The sequence below is a fragment of the Scyliorhinus canicula genome, chromosome 16, assembly GCF_902713615.1.
Source record: "Scyliorhinus canicula chromosome 16, sScyCan1.1, whole genome shotgun sequence".
NCBI lineage: Eukaryota > Metazoa > Chordata > Chondrichthyes > Carcharhiniformes > Scyliorhinidae > Scyliorhinus > Scyliorhinus canicula.
Genome location: NC_052161.1, coordinates 92,496,344 through 92,512,901, shown reverse-complemented (window position 1 = coordinate 92,512,901; position 16,558 = coordinate 92,496,344). Strand labels below are relative to the sequence as shown.

The 16,558-nt window shown below is 48.8% G+C and overlaps 1 protein-coding gene across 1 annotated transcript in view; it reads left to right on the top strand.

Annotated features, from left to right (window-relative positions):
* Nucleotides 1-2,923: 2,923 nt before the first annotated feature.
* Nucleotides 2,924-16,558, top strand: part of trpv6 (transient receptor potential cation channel, subfamily V, member 6) — a 99,335-nt gene continuing 85,700 nt past the window's right edge. The window contains exons 1-2 of the mRNA XM_038773786.1: nt 2,924-3,042; nt 5,668-5,808. Coding sequence (XP_038629714.1) covers nt 5,724-5,808 — 85 coding nt within the window. The 5' untranslated portion in view covers nt 2,924-3,042; nt 5,668-5,723. The remainder of the gene's footprint in view (nt 3,043-5,667; nt 5,809-16,558) is intronic.

The window sequence follows — 16,558 nt, the reverse complement described above, 5'->3', positions numbered from 1 at the left end:
GCGAGAGAGAGACAGACAGAGCGAGAGAGCCAGACAGAGGGAGAGAGCCAGACAGAGTGAGAGAGCCAGACAGAGTGAGAGAGCCAGACAGAGCGCGAGAGCCAGACAGAGCACGATAGCCAGACAGAGCGAGAGAGCCAGACAGATCGAGAGAGCCAGACAGAGCGAGAGAGCCAGACAGAGCGAGAGAGCCAGACAGAGCGAGAGAGCCAGACAGAGCGAGAGAGACAGACAGAGCGAGAGAGCCAGACAGATCGAGAGAGCCAGACAGAGACAGAGAGCCAGACAGAGCGAGAAAGCCAGCCAGAGACAGAGAGCCAGACAGAGTGAGAGAGACAGACAGAGCGAGAGAGAGACAGACAGAGCGAGAGAGACAGACAGAGCGAGAGAGCCAGACAGAGCGAGAGAGACAGACAGAGTGAGAGAGCCAGACAGAGCGAGAGAGACAGACAGAGCGAGAGAGCCAGACAGAGTGAGAGAGCCAGACAGAGCGAGAGAGACAGACAGAGTGAGAGAGCCAGACAGAGCGAGAGAGACAGACAGAGCGAGAGAGACAGACAGAGCGAGAGAGACAGACAGAGCGAGAGAGCCAGACAGAGTGAGAGAGCCAGACAGAGCGAGAGAGCCAGACAGAGTGAGAGAGAGACAGACAGAGCGAGAGAGACAGACAGAGCGAGAGAGACAGACAGAGCGAGAGAGACAGACAGAGTGAGAGAGACAGACAGAGCGAGAGAGACAGACAGAGCGAGAGAGAGACAGACAGAGCGAGAGAGACAGACAGAGCGAGAGAGCCAGACAGAGCGAGAGAGCCAGACAGAGTGAGAGAGACAGACAGAGCGAGAAAGCCAGCCAGAGACAGAGAGCCAGACAGAGTGAGAGAGCCAGACAGAGACAGAGAGCCAGACAGAGCGAGAGAGACAGACAGAGCGAGAGAGACAGACAGAGCGAGAGAGACAGACAGAGCGAGAGAAAGCCAGACAGATTAGACAGGGAGCTAGTGTCATGAGATGCAAACATGCAACCAATGAACACACAGAATAGGACACAACCAATGGGCAGTCAGGACACTCAGAGGTGGCATCACCACAAGGGGGCATGACATAAATACTATAAAAAGGATGAGGCACTCACACCCTGCCTCTTTCCACAGACAGGCATCTAGAGAGTTAGACAGGGAAGATCAGCAGCATCACACCCCAGCACGTGGCTTAGAGCAAACCGGTACAGTTAGACTGAGATACTACAGTTAGATTAGCAGAGAGTCGAACTGATTTGAGAACTGTGTTAATAGTTCAGTAAACACGTTAAACTCATTTCAGAGTTTGGAGCATCCTTTATTTAAGACTGCATCAAGTAGCAGCCTGTGTTATCTGAAGCAGTGTAACACAACACAAGATAGAGCGAGACATAGAACAAGACAGAGACAGTGAGACAGAGACAGACAGAGACCGACAGAGAAAATGAGAGAGAGGGGCCAACAGAGAGAGAGAGAGAAAGAGAGACAGAGCGAGGGAGACAGCCAAAGAGGGACCAACGAGAGAGAGACAGAGAAAGAGAGAGAGCAGGACCAACAGAGAGACAGAGACAGAGAGAGAGAGGGAGACTAAGACAATAATATTGAGACAGATCCTGAGACAGAAAGAGAGTGTCAGAGACAAAGATGGAGAGGCAGAGAGAGTGAGAGTGAGAGACAGACAGAGACAGAGAGTGAGAGAGAGATGCAGAGATTCTGAGAGAAACACAGTGTGTGTGAGAGAGAGGCAGAGGACATAGAGTTGGATGGAGAGAGAGACAAATGGAGGGGGGGGGGGGTAGTTGGAGAGAGGGAGACTGGTGGAGAGAGTGTGACAGATGAAAAGAGCGAGATAGTGAGTGTGAGAGAGAGACAGATGGCGAGATAGGCGAGTGAGACAAATGGAGAGAGACAGAGAGATGGAGTAAGGGAGATGGATGGAGAGAAGGACGGAGCGAGACAGGGAGATGGATGAAGAGACAGAGAGAGGGAGAGAGATTCAGAGAGACAGGCGGAGAGAGAGAGAAGGTTAGAAAGATAGATGGAGTGAGACAGGTGGAGAAAGGGAGACAGGAAAGACATGGAATTGTGTGAATTAAGATCAGGAGGAGACCACTCGGCCCCTCAAAGCTGCCCTGCCTATCAAGAAGATCACGGCTGATCCTATTGTGAAATCAACTCCATTGTCCTGTTGGACCCCCAAAAACCCTCAACCCCCTTGTTAATTGGAAATCTGCCTCGAAAATATGCAGTGACCCTCAGCCCCCACTGATCTCCGGGGGGAGAATCCTACTGAGTAACTAGCATCTGAGGGAGGAATTTCCTCTTTGTCCCGCCAATCGATGGAAGGGACCCTCTTATTCTGACACTGAGCCCCCCGCCATTCGGGATTTCCCCCACAAGGGAGCAAACATCCTCCTGTTGAGCTCCACCTCAGGGTCCGGTATGTTTCAATAAGATCCCCTCTCAATCTTTGAAACCCAATAGGTTCAGACCCTAACCTCCTCACCCTTCTCCTTCATTCCTGCAATAGGTCGTGTGAACCTTCTCTCTCTCTCGAGAGCAGCTATAACTCTCGACAAATGAGGAGACCTAAACTCTGCAAAGTACTATGGCTGCGGACTCGCCAATGCCCTATGCAGCTGCAGAAAAACCTCCCAATAATTATATTCCACTCCCCTCTGCAGTGAACACCAAGCCTCCATTTGCCTTCCTGATCACTCTCTGCACCTGCATGCTAAGTGTTTCATGAAACACACCCCGAGATGCTCAGATCCCTCTGTACGTCTGAGCCTTGCAATCTCCCCCCGTTCCGATAGCTTACCGCTTTTCTATTCCTCCTGCCGTGGTGGACAATCTGATATTTTGCCACACTAACCACCCTCTCCCTTCACCTGTCTTCACAGGGGCACTGGGCGAGACTGCACTCCACATTGCCGCACTCTACGGGAATTACGACGCTGCCCTCGTGCTGCTGGACGCTGCCCCGGAACTCGTAAATGACTGCGCAAACTCGGAACTGTACGAAGGTGCGCCCGGGTCCGATACTTCGGGAGGTTTACTGTTACACAAATTACTCATTTTATAAACACTAATCCTTACCTCAGGACGTTTTGTTTCCTGAGTCTGGGGACTGAGGATTTAAACAATACATTTTTTTTTTAATAAACAATTTTATTGAGGTAGTTTTTGGCTTATAAACAGTTACAGACATCATCAGAAAGAAAGCAAAAAAGGCAAAAATGTGCAAACATCCACGTTCTTTCAATACTTCCATCGTAACATATTGTTAAAAAATACATTAACACAGCATTCCCACAGTACTGACCCTCTGACAGTGCGGCACTCACTCAGCACTGACCCTCCAACAGTGCAGCACTCCCTCAGTACTGACCCTCTGACAGTGCAGCACTCCCTCAGTACTGACCCTCTGACAGTGCGGCACTCACTCAGCACTGACCCTCCAACAGTGCAGCACTCCCTCAGTACTGACCCTCTGACAGTGCAGCACTCCCCCAGTACTGACCCTCTGACAGTGCGGCACTCACTCAGTACTGACCCTCTGACAGTGCGGCACTCCCTCAGTACTGACCCTCTGACAGTGCAGCACTCCCTCAGTACTGACCCTCTGACAGTGCGGCACTCCCTCAGTACTGACCCTCTGACACTGCAGCACTCTCTCAGCACTGACCCTCTGACAGTGCGGCACTCCCTCAGTACTGACCCTCTGACAGTGCGGCACTCCCTCAGTACTGACCCTCTGACACTGCAGCACTCTCTCAGCACTGACCCTCTGACAGTGCAGCACTCCCTCAGTACTGACCCTCTGACAGTGCGGCACTCCCTCAGTATTGACCCTCTGGCAGTGCAGCACTCCCGCAGCATTGACCCTCCAACAGTGCAGCACTCCCTCAGTACTGACCCTCTGGAAGTGCAGCACTCCCTTAGTACTGACCCTCTGGCAGTGCAGCACTCCCTCAGTACTGACCCACTGACGGTGCAGCACTCCCTCAGTACTGACCCTCTGACAGTGCGGGACTCCCTCAGTACTGACCCTCTGACAGTGCAGCACTCCCTCAGTACTGACCCTCTGACAGTGCAGCACTCCCTCAGTACTGACCCTCTGACAGTGCGGCACTCCTTCAGTACTGACCCTCTGACAGTGCAGCATTCCCTCAGTACTGACCCTCTGATAGTGCAGCACACACTCAATACTGACCCTCTGACAGTACAGCACTCCCTCAATACTGACCCTCTGACAGTGCAGCACTCCCTCAGTACTGACCCTCTGACAGTGCAGCATTCCCTCAATACTGACCCTCTGACAGTGCAGCACTCTCTCAGCACTGACCCTCTGACAGTGCGGCATTCCCTCAGTACTGACCCTCTGACAGTGCAGCACTCCCTCAGTAATGACCCTCTGACAGTGCGGCATTCCCTCAGTACTGACCCTCTGATAGTGCAGCATTCCCTCAATACTGACCCTCTGACAATGCAGCACTCCCTCAGTACTGACCCTCTGACAGTGCAGCATTCCCTCAATACTGACCCTCTGACAATGCAGCACTCCCTCAGTACTGACCCTCTGACAGTGCAGCACTCCCTCAGTAATGACCCTCTGACAGTGCGGCATTCCCTCAGTACTTACCCTCTGACAGTGCAGCACTCCCTCAGTACTGACCCTCTGACAGTGCAGCATTCCCTCAATACAGTACTGACCCTCTGACAGTGCAGCACTCCCTCAGTACTGACCCTCTGACAGTGCAGCATTCCCTCAATACTGACCCTCTGATAGTGCAGCACTCCCTCAGTACTGACCCTCTGACAGTGCAGCATTCCCTCAGTACTGACCCTCTGACAGTGCAGCATTCCCTCAATACTGGCCCTCTGACAGTGCAGCACTCCCTCAGTACTGACCCTCTGACAGTGCAGCACTCCCTCAGTACTGACCCTCCGACAGTGCGGAACTCCCTCAATACTGACTCTCTGACAGTGCGGCATTCCCTCAATACTGACCCTCTGACAGTACAGCATTCCCTCAGTACTGACCCTCAGACAGTGCGGCACTCCCTCAGTACTGACCCTCCGACAGTGCGGAACTCCCTCAGTACTGACCCTCTGACAGTGCGGTACTCCCTCAGTACTGACCCTCTGACAGTGTGGCACTCCCTCAGTACTGACCCTCTGACAGTGCGGAACTCCCTCAGCACTGACCCTCTGACAGAGCAGCACTCCCTCAATACTGACCCTCTGACAGTGCAGCACTCCCTCAGCACTGACCCTCTGACAGAGCAGCACTCCCTCAATACTGACCCTCTGACAGTGCAGCACTCCCTCAGTACTGACCCTCTGACAGTGCTGCACTCCCTCAGTACTGACCCTCTGACATTTCAGCACTCCCTCAGTACTGACCCTCTGACATTTCAGCACTCCCTCAATACTGACCCTCTAAATGCGGATTTATGTGATGTGTTATGGTTGGATTCGGTAGGGTTAGGGTTGTGTTTTGAATGGATGGGTGTTTGAAGTGGATGAGGAGAAAGAGATTTCTGCTGCGATGTTTGATGAATTGGGGTTTGCTTGTAGCTGAGGTGAGGCAGTGTTGATGATCAATTGCGACATGTTATCCTGTTACCTCACCCTTCCCCACCCAGGTGAAACCCCCCTGCATGTGGCGGTGGTCAATCAGGACCTGAAGCTGGTGAGGGAGATGATATCAAGGGGAGCTGAGGTGAGAACTCCTCGAGCAACCGGAACGTATTTCCAGAGGAGCCCAGATAACCTGCTGTACTTCGGTGAGTGAAGATGGAGATGGGGAGGGGGAGACGGAGAGAGAGGTGTGAGGGACAGAGGGTCAAAGCTGGGAGTGAGAGAAAATGGGAGGTTAAGGATGTAGTGAAGTTGTGCTTGTGTTGTAATTCACCGACTGGCCACTAGGAGCAGCATTAGTATATAAGTGAATGTTAGAGTCATGTGACTTCAGATTGGGTCAGGCGCTGGAAGAGAGTTGGGTGGGATTCTCCGAGCCCGCGCCGGGTCGGAGAATTGCTGGGGCGGCGCGCAAATCCCGCCACACCGCTCCAACGCCGGTCGGGGGCCGTTGAAAGCGGTCCCCGAGGCGATTCTCCGCGCTCGACGAGTCCCGCCGGCGTCGTTTGCCTATGGTCCTGCCCGGCGGCACCTAGGCGTTCTGGCTGCGGAGGCCGTCCTGGTGGGGGGGGGGGGGGGTGGGGGGAGAGCCGGTTCCGGGGGGGGCCTCCACGGTAGCCATGCCCGTGATCGGGGGCAACCAAATGGTGGGCGCGCTAATTTCGGTGGGCGGGGGTCTATGTTACTCCATGCCGGGACCCTATAGGGCTCTGCTATGTTACACGGGGACCGGCCAAAGACGGCCATTGCGCGCATGTGCGGACCAGCGCCGGCCATGTAAGGCTGGCTCGCGGCACCGGAGCAGTGCACAGCATTTCGGCAACATTCTAGACCCCGAGAAAGAGGAGAATTACTGGGCCTGGAGGCCTGTTGACGCCGGCGTCACTCGCGCCTGTTTTGTGGCTGGTGTCAACACCTGGCCAGGATTTCGGTGAATCCCAGCCATTGTTTATGCATGTTAATACTCTTATTCATTTGTTGTTTTGTATATAATTGACCCACAGTTCATGTTAATAAATAGTTTATAGTTTTAGCTGCAAGTAGTATTAATCAGGCCATCCAACAAGAGCATTACTTGGTACCAGGATGAGATGGTAATAAACACTGAAAAAAATACTGTCAGGATTCCACGAGGTCCACAGAGATTTAAGATTTTGGAGACTGCCAGAATTAACAACATGTAGTTGTTGAAGCCACCAATGAATCTCAGATTTCATGGTAATGTGGACAGCAACTGGCGTGTGTTTAACCAACAATTTAATCTGTTTCTTACTGCAGTAAATTTAGGAGATCAATCAGATTCACGTGAGGTAGCGATGGACCTAACAGTGGCAGAGCCTGAATCAATCGTTGTGTTTAATACGTTTAAATTTACAAACGATGGAGAGAGTAAAAATTTCAATGAAGTAACTCGAAGATTTGATGCGCATTGCAGTCCCAGAAAGAATGAAATTTATGAACGCTATGTGTTTAGATCACATTTACAGAAGACAGAAGAGTCCATAGATCATTTCATCACTGATTTAAAGTTAAATGCTAAAACCTATAATTTTTCTGTGGTGGAATCTTCCATGACAGGTTCCAGATTGTGTTTGGTGTGAATGGCAATAAGCTGAGGGAACGGTTGCTGAGGGAATCGGAGCTGTCTTTGGAACAAACAGTTGAGATTTATCAGACTCACGAGCCAGCAGCCCAGCATTCTGAAACATTTCTCAGTAATGGCGGCATCTTCTTGGAGGAAGGCACTCCGGTTGCTGCTCCTTTTCCAAAAATGTGGGAAACTTCCATTAAAAGGCGGGAAAGTTCCTGCAGCTCCTCACACACCAACAAACAGTGAGAAGTCTTACAACACTAGGTTGAAGTCCAACAGGTTTGTTTCAAATCACTAGCTTTCAGAGCACTGCTCCTTCCTCAGGTCACCTGACAAGGACAAAATCCAAGCAATTCTCAACATGTCAAAACCACACAACAAGAAAGGCATCTTAAGAGTGATGGGTGTGATCAATTTTATGGGGCAATTCATTCCACACCTGTCAGCAAAAACAACACATCTACATGATCTCCTGCACAAGACAACAGATTTCACTTGTACTGAGCAACATGAGCAAGAGTGGAAGGAGCTCAAGACTTCACTAACCACCATGCCAGTTCTCACATTTTTTGACCCACCTAAGCAGATTAAAGTGTCATCAGACGCATCCAAAGATGGTCTGGGGATAGTTATTCTGCAACTCGAGCATGATGATTGGAAACTGGTCGCGTATGCATCACAATCCATGACGGCAACAGAGCAGAGGTACGCTCAAATCGAAATAGAATACCTGGGTTTAGCTGGAGAAATTCCATGGCTATGTGCTTCCAACTTTCACAGTTGAGACAGACCATCATCCTTTTGTTAACATCATCAAAACAAATCTCAACCAGATATCTCCGCGCATTCAGAGGTTGACGATGAAGTTACAACACTATGACTTCAATCTCATCTACACGCCAGGCAAATGCGGCGATACAATATATTAGTACTGAAATTGCTGCAGATGTAGATCTGCATGTCAATCTTACTTCCACACTACTACCAGTATCAGATACAAAACTACGTGAGACCCAAGAAGAGACCAGGAAGGATCAAACTCTTCAAGAGGTAATGAAGAACATCAACTCACACTGGCCCAGAGCTCAATATATGGGGTTCTATAATATAAGATCTGAACTCAGTATCATTAATGGAGTGGTATTTTGTTTGAACACTATAGTAATACCTCAATCTATTTGCAAGGATGTATTAAAGAGGATACATCTCGGGATTGAGAAGTGTAAACGGAGAACTCGTGACTCTGTTTAGTGGACAGGTATAAACCAGGATGTTGACAGGATGGTCAGTTGTTGTGACCCATGCCAGACACATCATTGCAAGCAAACAAGAGAACTATGTAAATATCTAATTTACCTATGGCACCATGGCAGAAAATAGCTATGGATCTCTTTCACCTACGAGAGGAAAAATATTTAATGATCAAAGACTATTTTTCAAACTATTCCGAAATGGCTCTATTGTCAAGCTTAACGGCAAACAATGTAATACTGCATAGGCGAACAGCCCCGAACAGGCGCCGGAATGTGGTGACTAGGGGCTTTTCACAGTAACTTCATTTGAAGCCTACTTGTGACAATAAGCGATTTTCATTTCCTTTCATTCATTTCCAAGTCAATTTTTGCTGGACACGGAATTCCTCAAGTCGTCGTGAGTGACAGCGGTCCTTGTTTTAGCTGTAAAGTGTGGCAACACTTCGCAGTCACGTATAGTTTCAATTACTTCACATCGAGTCCGTTGTACCCACAAGTCAATGGCAAAGCCGAAAAAGGTGTACATCTTGTTAACATAAGAACATAAGAACATAAGAACTAGGAGCAGAAGTAGGCCATCTGGCCCCTCGAGCCTGCTCCGCCATTCAATTAGATCATGGCTGATCTTTTGTGGACTCAGCTCCACTTTCCGGCCCGAACACCATAACCCTTAATCCCTTTATTCTTCAAAAAACTATCTATCTTTACCTTAAAAACATGTAATGAAGGAGCCTCAACTGCTTCACTGGGCAAGGAATTCCATAGATTCACAACCCTTTGGGTGAAGAAGATCCTCATAAACTCAGTCCTAAATCTACTTCCCCTTATTTTGAGGCTATGCCCCCTAGTTCTGCTGTCACCCGCCAGTGGAAACAACCTGCCCGCATCTATCCTATCTATTCCCTTCATAATTTTAAATGTTTCTATAAGATCCCCCCTCATCCTTCTAAATTCCAACGAGTACAGTCCCAGTCTACTCAACCTCTCCTCATAATCCAACCCCTTCAGCTCTGGGATTAACCTAGTGAATCTCCTCTGCACACCCTCCAGCGCCAGTACGTCTTTTCTCAAGTAAGGAGACCAAAACTGAACACAATACTCCAGGTGTGGCCGCACTAACACCTTATACAATTGCAACATAACCTCCCTAGTCTTAATCTCCATCCCTCTAGCAATGAAGGACAAAATTCCATTTGCCTTCTTAATCACCTGTTGCACTTGTAAACCAACCTTCTGTGACTCATGCACTAGCACACCCAAGTCTCTCTGAACAGCGGCATGCTTTAATATTTTATCGTTTAAATAATAATCCCGTTTGCTGTTATTCCTACCAAAATGGATAACCTCACATTTGTCAACATTGTATTCCATCTGCCAGACCCGAGCCCATTCACTTAACCTATCCAAATCCCTCTGCAGACTTCCAGTATCCTCTGCACTTTTCGCTTTACCACTCATCTTAGTGTCATCTGCAAACTTGGACACATTGCCCTTGGTCCCCAACTCCAAATCATCAATGTAAATTGTGAACAATTGTGGGCCCAACACGGATCCCTGAGGGACACCACTAGCTACTGATTGCCAACAAGAGAAACACCCATTTATCCCAACTCTTTGCTTTCTATTAATTAACCAATCCTCTATCCATGCTACTACTTTACCCTTAATGCCATGCATCTTTATCTTATGCAGCAACCTTTTGTGTGGCACCTTGTCAAAGGCTTTCTGGAAATCCAGATATACCACATCCATCGGCTCCCCGTTATCTACTGCATTGGTAATGTCCTCAAAAAATTCCACTAAATTAGTTAGGCATGACCTGCCTTTAACAAACCCATGCTGCGTCTGCCCAATGGGACAATTTCTATCCAGATGCCTCGCAATTTCTTCCTTGATGATAGATTCCAGCATCTTCCCTATTACCGAAGTTAAACTCACTGGCCTATAATTTCCTGCATTCTGCCTACCTCCTTTTTTAAACAGTGGCGTCACGTTTGCTAATTTCCAATCCACCGGGACCACCCCAGAGTCTAGTGAATTTCGGTAAATTATCACTAGTGCATCTGCAATTTCCCTAGCCATCTCTTTTAGCACTCTGGGATGCATTCCATCAGGGCCAGGAGACTTGTCTACCTTTAGCCCCATTAGCTTGCCCATCACTCCCTCCTTAGTGATAACAATCCTCTCAAGGTCCTCACCTGTCATAGCCTCATTTCTATCAGTCGCTGGCATGTTATTTGTGTCTTCCACTGTGAAGACCGACCCAAAAAACCTGTTCAGTTCCTCAGCCATTTCCTCATTTCCCATTATTAAAACTCCCTTCTCATCCTCTAAAGGACCAATATTTACCTTAGCCACTCTTTTTTGTCTTATATATTTGTAAAAACTTTTACTGTCTGTTTTTATATTCTGAGCAAGTTTACTCTCATACTCTATCTTACTCTTCTTTATAGCTTTTTTAGTAGCTTTCTGTTGCCCCTGAAAGATTTCCCAGTCCTCTAATCTCCCAGCAATCTTTGCCACTTTATATGCTTTTTCCTTCAATTTGATACTCTCCCTTATTTCCTTAGATATCCACGGTCGATTTTCCCTCTTTCTTCCGTCCTTCCTTTTTGTTGGTATAAACCTTTGCTGAGCACTGTGAAAAATCGCTTGGAAGGTTCTCCACTGTTCCTCAACTGTTCCACCATAAAGTCTTAGCTCCCAGTCTACCTTAGCCAGTTCTTCTCTCATCCCCTTGTAATCTTCTTTGTTTAAACACAAAACACTAGTATTTGATTTTACTTTCTCACCCTCCATCTGTATTTTAAATTCCACCATATTGTGATCGCTCCTTCCGAGAGGATCCCTAACTATGAGATCATGAATCAATCCTGTCTCATTACACAGGACAAGATCTAGGACCGCTTGTTCCCTCGTAGGTTCCATTACATACTGTTCTAGTAAACTATCGCGGATACATTCTATAAACTCCTCCTCACGGTTGCCTTGACCGACCTGGTTAAACCAATCGACATGTAGATTAAAATCCCCCATGATAACTGCTGTACCATTTCTACATGCATCAGTTATTTCTTTGTTTATTGCCTGCCCCATCACCTCGTTACTATTTGGTGGCCGATAGACTGCTTCTATCAGTGACTTTTTCGCCTTACTATTCCTGATTTCCACCCAAATGGATTCAACCTTATCCTCCATAGCACCGATGTCATCCCTTACTATTGCCCGGATGTCATCCTTAAATAACAGAGCAACACCACCTCCCTTACCATCCACTCTGTCCTTCCGAATAGTTTGATACCCTCGGATATTTAACTCCCAGTCGTGACCATCCTTTAACCATGTTTCAGTAATGGCCACTAAATCATAGTCATTTACGATGATTTGTGCCACCAACTCATTTACTTTATTCCGAATACTACAAGCATTCAGGTAAAGTACACTTATGTTGGTTTTTTTACCTCTGTTTTGAATCTTAACATCTCCAGTTTTATTCCTTTTGTTATTACTGGGCCTATTCACTCAGTCACTGTACCTTGTACTGTCGCCCTTATGGATTTCTGACTATGTCTTCTCTGCCTTGCACTTTTCCCCTTACTTCCTTTTGTTTCTGTCCCTGTTTTACTACCTTCCAACTTCCAGCATTGGTTCCCATCCCCCTGCCACATTAGTTTAAACCCTCCCCAACAGCTCTAGAAAACACCCCCCCTAGGACATCGGTTCCAGTCCTGCCCAAGTGCAGACCGTCCGGTTTGTACTGGTCCCACCTCCCCCAGAAGCGGTCCCAATGCCCCAGGAATTTGAATCCCTCCCTCTTGCACCATCTCTCGAGCCACGCATTCATCCTATCTATCCTGACATTCCTACTCTGACTAGCTCGTGGCACTGGTAGCAATCCTGAGATTACTACCTTTGAGGTCCTACTTTTTAGTTTAACTCCTAACTCCCTGAATTCCGCTTGTAGGACCTCATCCCGTTTTTTACCTATATCGTTGGTGCCTATGTGCACCACGACAGCTGGCTGTTCACCCTCCCCCCCCCCCAGAATGTCCTGCAGCCGCTCCGAGACATCCTTGACCCTTGCACCAGGGAGGCAACATACCATCCTGGAGTCTCGATTGCGTCCACAGAACCGCCTGTCTATTCCCCTTACGATCGAGTCCCCTATCACTATAGCCCTGCCATTTTTCTTCCTGCCCTGCTGTGCAGCAGAGCCAGCCACGGTGCCATGAACCTGGCTGCTGCTGCCTTCCCCTGGTGAGCCATCTCCCTCAACAGTATCCAAAGCGGTATATCTGTTTTGCAGGGAGATGACCGCAGGGGACACCTGCACTGCCTTCCTACTCTTGCTCTTTCTTTTGGTCACCCATTTTCTATCTCCCTCAGTAACCTTCACCTGCGGTGTGACCAACTTGCTAAACGTGCTATCCACGACCTCCTCAGCATCGCGGATGCTCCAAAGTGAGTCCATCCGCAGCTCCAGAGCCGTCAAGCGGTCTAACAAGAGCTGCAACTGAACACACTTCTTGCACATGAAGGAGCCAGGGACAGTGGACGTGTCCCTGAGCTCCCACATCGCACACGAGGAGCATGACACGGGTCTGGGATCTCCTGTCATGTCTTAAACCCTTGGTAAACTTAAACAACTAGAATTTCAAAATAAAAATAAATAAATTAGACAATGAAAAGAAAAAGAGAGACTACTTACCAGTTACTTACCAGGGTTAAAAAGCACCTCCTCACACTCTGCACCGAATTACCTCACTGGACCAAATTACCAAGTTTAAATCTCCCACTCTGTATGAGTCTCACTCCGGATGTGTCTCCTGGAAAAGTGCTCGCTTTAACAATTGGTTAAGCAATTGTTGAAGAGAGCAATGGACAGCCAATCTGATCAATGTCTCGCACTATTGAGTTACAAAGCGTTGGCATTCAAAACAAATATAAATATGAACAAACAATGGAAGTTAAACAAGAGAATATAAGAAGTAAAACTAGAACTATTTGCACGTAGATGGGTTTTGACTATTTACATCACAGTTTCCCCTTCCTTTTCTCTTATTTCTTCCTTGCAGTGTTTGCCGTAGTAATTGTGGTCCCCTGCTTTCCACATCCCAATAGTTTTCTCTTTGCTTTTTTTCCCTTTGGTTCAGGTTCCCACTTGTTCCCCCTCCCCCACACTCCCCCTTCCTTACTGGGTCGTAGCTACCCCCTCCTAATCTTTGGCTTCATAGTTGTTGGCTACAAACAGGTCAACAACCAAGTGAATGGCTCCCACGTTTTGTGGAAGCCATCTTCCGACCCCAGGATGGCAAATTCAATTTTACCATTTGGAGAGATTCTGATAGGTCGGAACAGCCAGTCTGCAGCTTTGGGTGGTGCTGCTGACCACCAGCCGAGCAGGATTTCTCCGGCAGTCGATCAGGGAGGCAAAGGAAAGGGCGTTGGCCCTCCTCCCCTTGAATAGATCTGGCTGGTCTGATACCCCGAAGACTGCCACTTTCGGGCACGCGTCCAACCTCAACCCCACCACTTTGGGCATTGCCTCAAAGAAGCCAGAACTCAGCAAGCCTGGGGCAAGACCAGAACATGTGGACATGGTTGGCCGGGCCTTCTTGGCACCATTTGCATCTGTCCTCCATCTCCAGGAAGAACTTGTTCATTCGAGTTCTGGGTCGGGGTGCTTTGTGCACCACTTTTAGCTGCATTAGGCTGAGCCTTGTGCATGTGGAGGTGGAGTTGACCCTATGCAGTGCTTCGCTCCAGAGTCTGCACCCTATTTCAAACCCCAAGTCCCAATTCTCCCTTGTCTCAACCAGTTGGATATTTACCCCACTTAGCAGTCGCCCGTACATGTCACCGTCGTTCCCTTTACATAAGATGCCCGTGTCCAGCAGGTCCTCTAGCAATGATTGCTGTGGTGGTCGCAGGAACGTCTTTGTTCCCTTTCGTAAGATGTTTTTGAGTTTTAGGTACCTGAATCTGTTTTCCCCCGTCAGCTGAAATCTTTCTGTCAGATCTTCGACCTGTTGTTAACCTGTTGTTGGTGTAAACATCCCTAACTGTCAGCACACCCCCGTCCTGCCTCCACCCTTTGAAGGTAGCGTCCATGGTCGCCGGCGTGAATCTGTGGTTGTTGCAGATGGGGGCTTTATCGGACATTTCGGTCAGCCCGAAATGCTGTCGCAGTTAGTTCCATGACTGGAGTGTTGCTCCCTAGGCAGGGCTCATTGAATATTTATTAGGTGGGGATGGGAGTGATGGAACCATCAATTCAGCGAACACGTGTAGTTGGATCTGAACAGAGGCTTTAATACACTTACAATAGAGCCAGCCTATTTGTCGTTGAACTTCAGGTGAAATGGCAGGCTGGCTCTAAGGCACTGATCTTTGTACATCGGTCCCAGGGGAGGAATCCTGGGCGGAGCCAAGGGAGGAGCCCAGTACAAACTCTCGCGTACTCCCAGAGCGACTCCCCCTGGTGGTCGGATAGTGCAACTGCACTTACAAGGGGTAGATAATGAACATATACATGGAGTGATATTGGCAACTATATATAGTGTGAATCATATTCACCACAGGGAGTGCCGTTGTGACTGGGCCTGGAGGGAGATCTCTTTCCAGGAACCCTCCTCCATGAGCACCCACTCAGCTTCTGGCTCCTTTATCCACCCAGTCCTCTCTCTGCGGTCGCTGTCCAATGGTCATATTGCAGGTTTGGGAGGTCTAAGCTCCCCATGGATCTCATTCTCTTTGAGATCCTTGCATTGTCCCCCCCCCCCCCCCCCCCCCCCCACCACCACCCCCTCCCTCTCTCCCACCCCTGCCATCGAAGAGCCTAAATCAGTTTGTCCAGTGAGTTGAAAAAGGCACGGCCTTCACCCAGTGGAAGACAAAGTGTGAGCCATCTGGCAGCCTCCCATCCTTTGCATCGAACTCCGCTCTTTCTGTGGGCTCATCAATTACAATGGGATATCCGCCCTCAATGAAGTTACTGTGAAAAGCCCCGAGTCACCACATTCCGGCGCCTGTTCGGGGACACTGAGGGAGAATTCAGAATGTCCAATTCACCTAGCAGCACGTCTTTCGAGACTTGTGGGAGGAAATCGGAGCACCCGGAGGAAACCCACGCAGACACGGGGAGAATGTACAGACTCCGCATAGACAGTGACCCAAGCCGGGAATCGAACCTGGACGCTGGCGGTATGAAGCAGCAGTGCTAACCACTGCGTGATTGAGAAAGAGAAGAATTGGGAGAGAGACCAGCGAAGGATTCAGAGAGCTAAGAATTGAGAGAGAAGGATTCAGGGAGAGAGAAGGAGTGGGGGAGAGAGATAAAGAAAGTGAATGATTGGCGGAGAGAGTGAGTGAGTGATTTAGGGAGAACGAGAGAGAACGCCAGACTTACCTCTCAGAGGGAAGTAAGTTTGCTCTGTTTCACAGAGACATGGCTCATCTCTGCCTCACCGGACTATGCTGTACAACCTGAAGGCTTCTCAATACACCGGATAGAATGCACGGTGTCATCAGGCAAAGCGAAGGGTTTGCCTCCTCATCAACTCCTCCTGGTGCTCAGATGTGGCGACCCTGGTGGCCGTCTGCTCCCCGGACCTGGAATCCCTAACTGTGAAGTGCCGCTGAGGCAACAGAAGAGCTCCGACGTGACTGCTTGGAGTCAGTGGTCTGGTCCATACTTAAGAGCTCAGCGACCAACCTAAACAAGTATGTCATCACTGTTACAGACTGTATCAGCAAGTGTGTAGAGGACTGTGTGCCAAATCTGATAGTACATGCACTCTCCAACCAGAAACCATGGCTTAATCAAGAGATTGACTCCCTAGTGAAGGCCATGTCTGAGGTATTCAAGTCAGGCGACCCTGGCCCATACAGGAAATCAGGTACGACGTGCGCAAAGTCATCAGGGATACCAAGAGACAATATCAGACCAAACTAAAGTCACAGACTAATGTCACGGATTCTCATCAATTGTAGCAAGGCTTTGAAAACATAACGGGCTACAAATCAAAGCCAAGTAGAATCGCTGACAGCAGC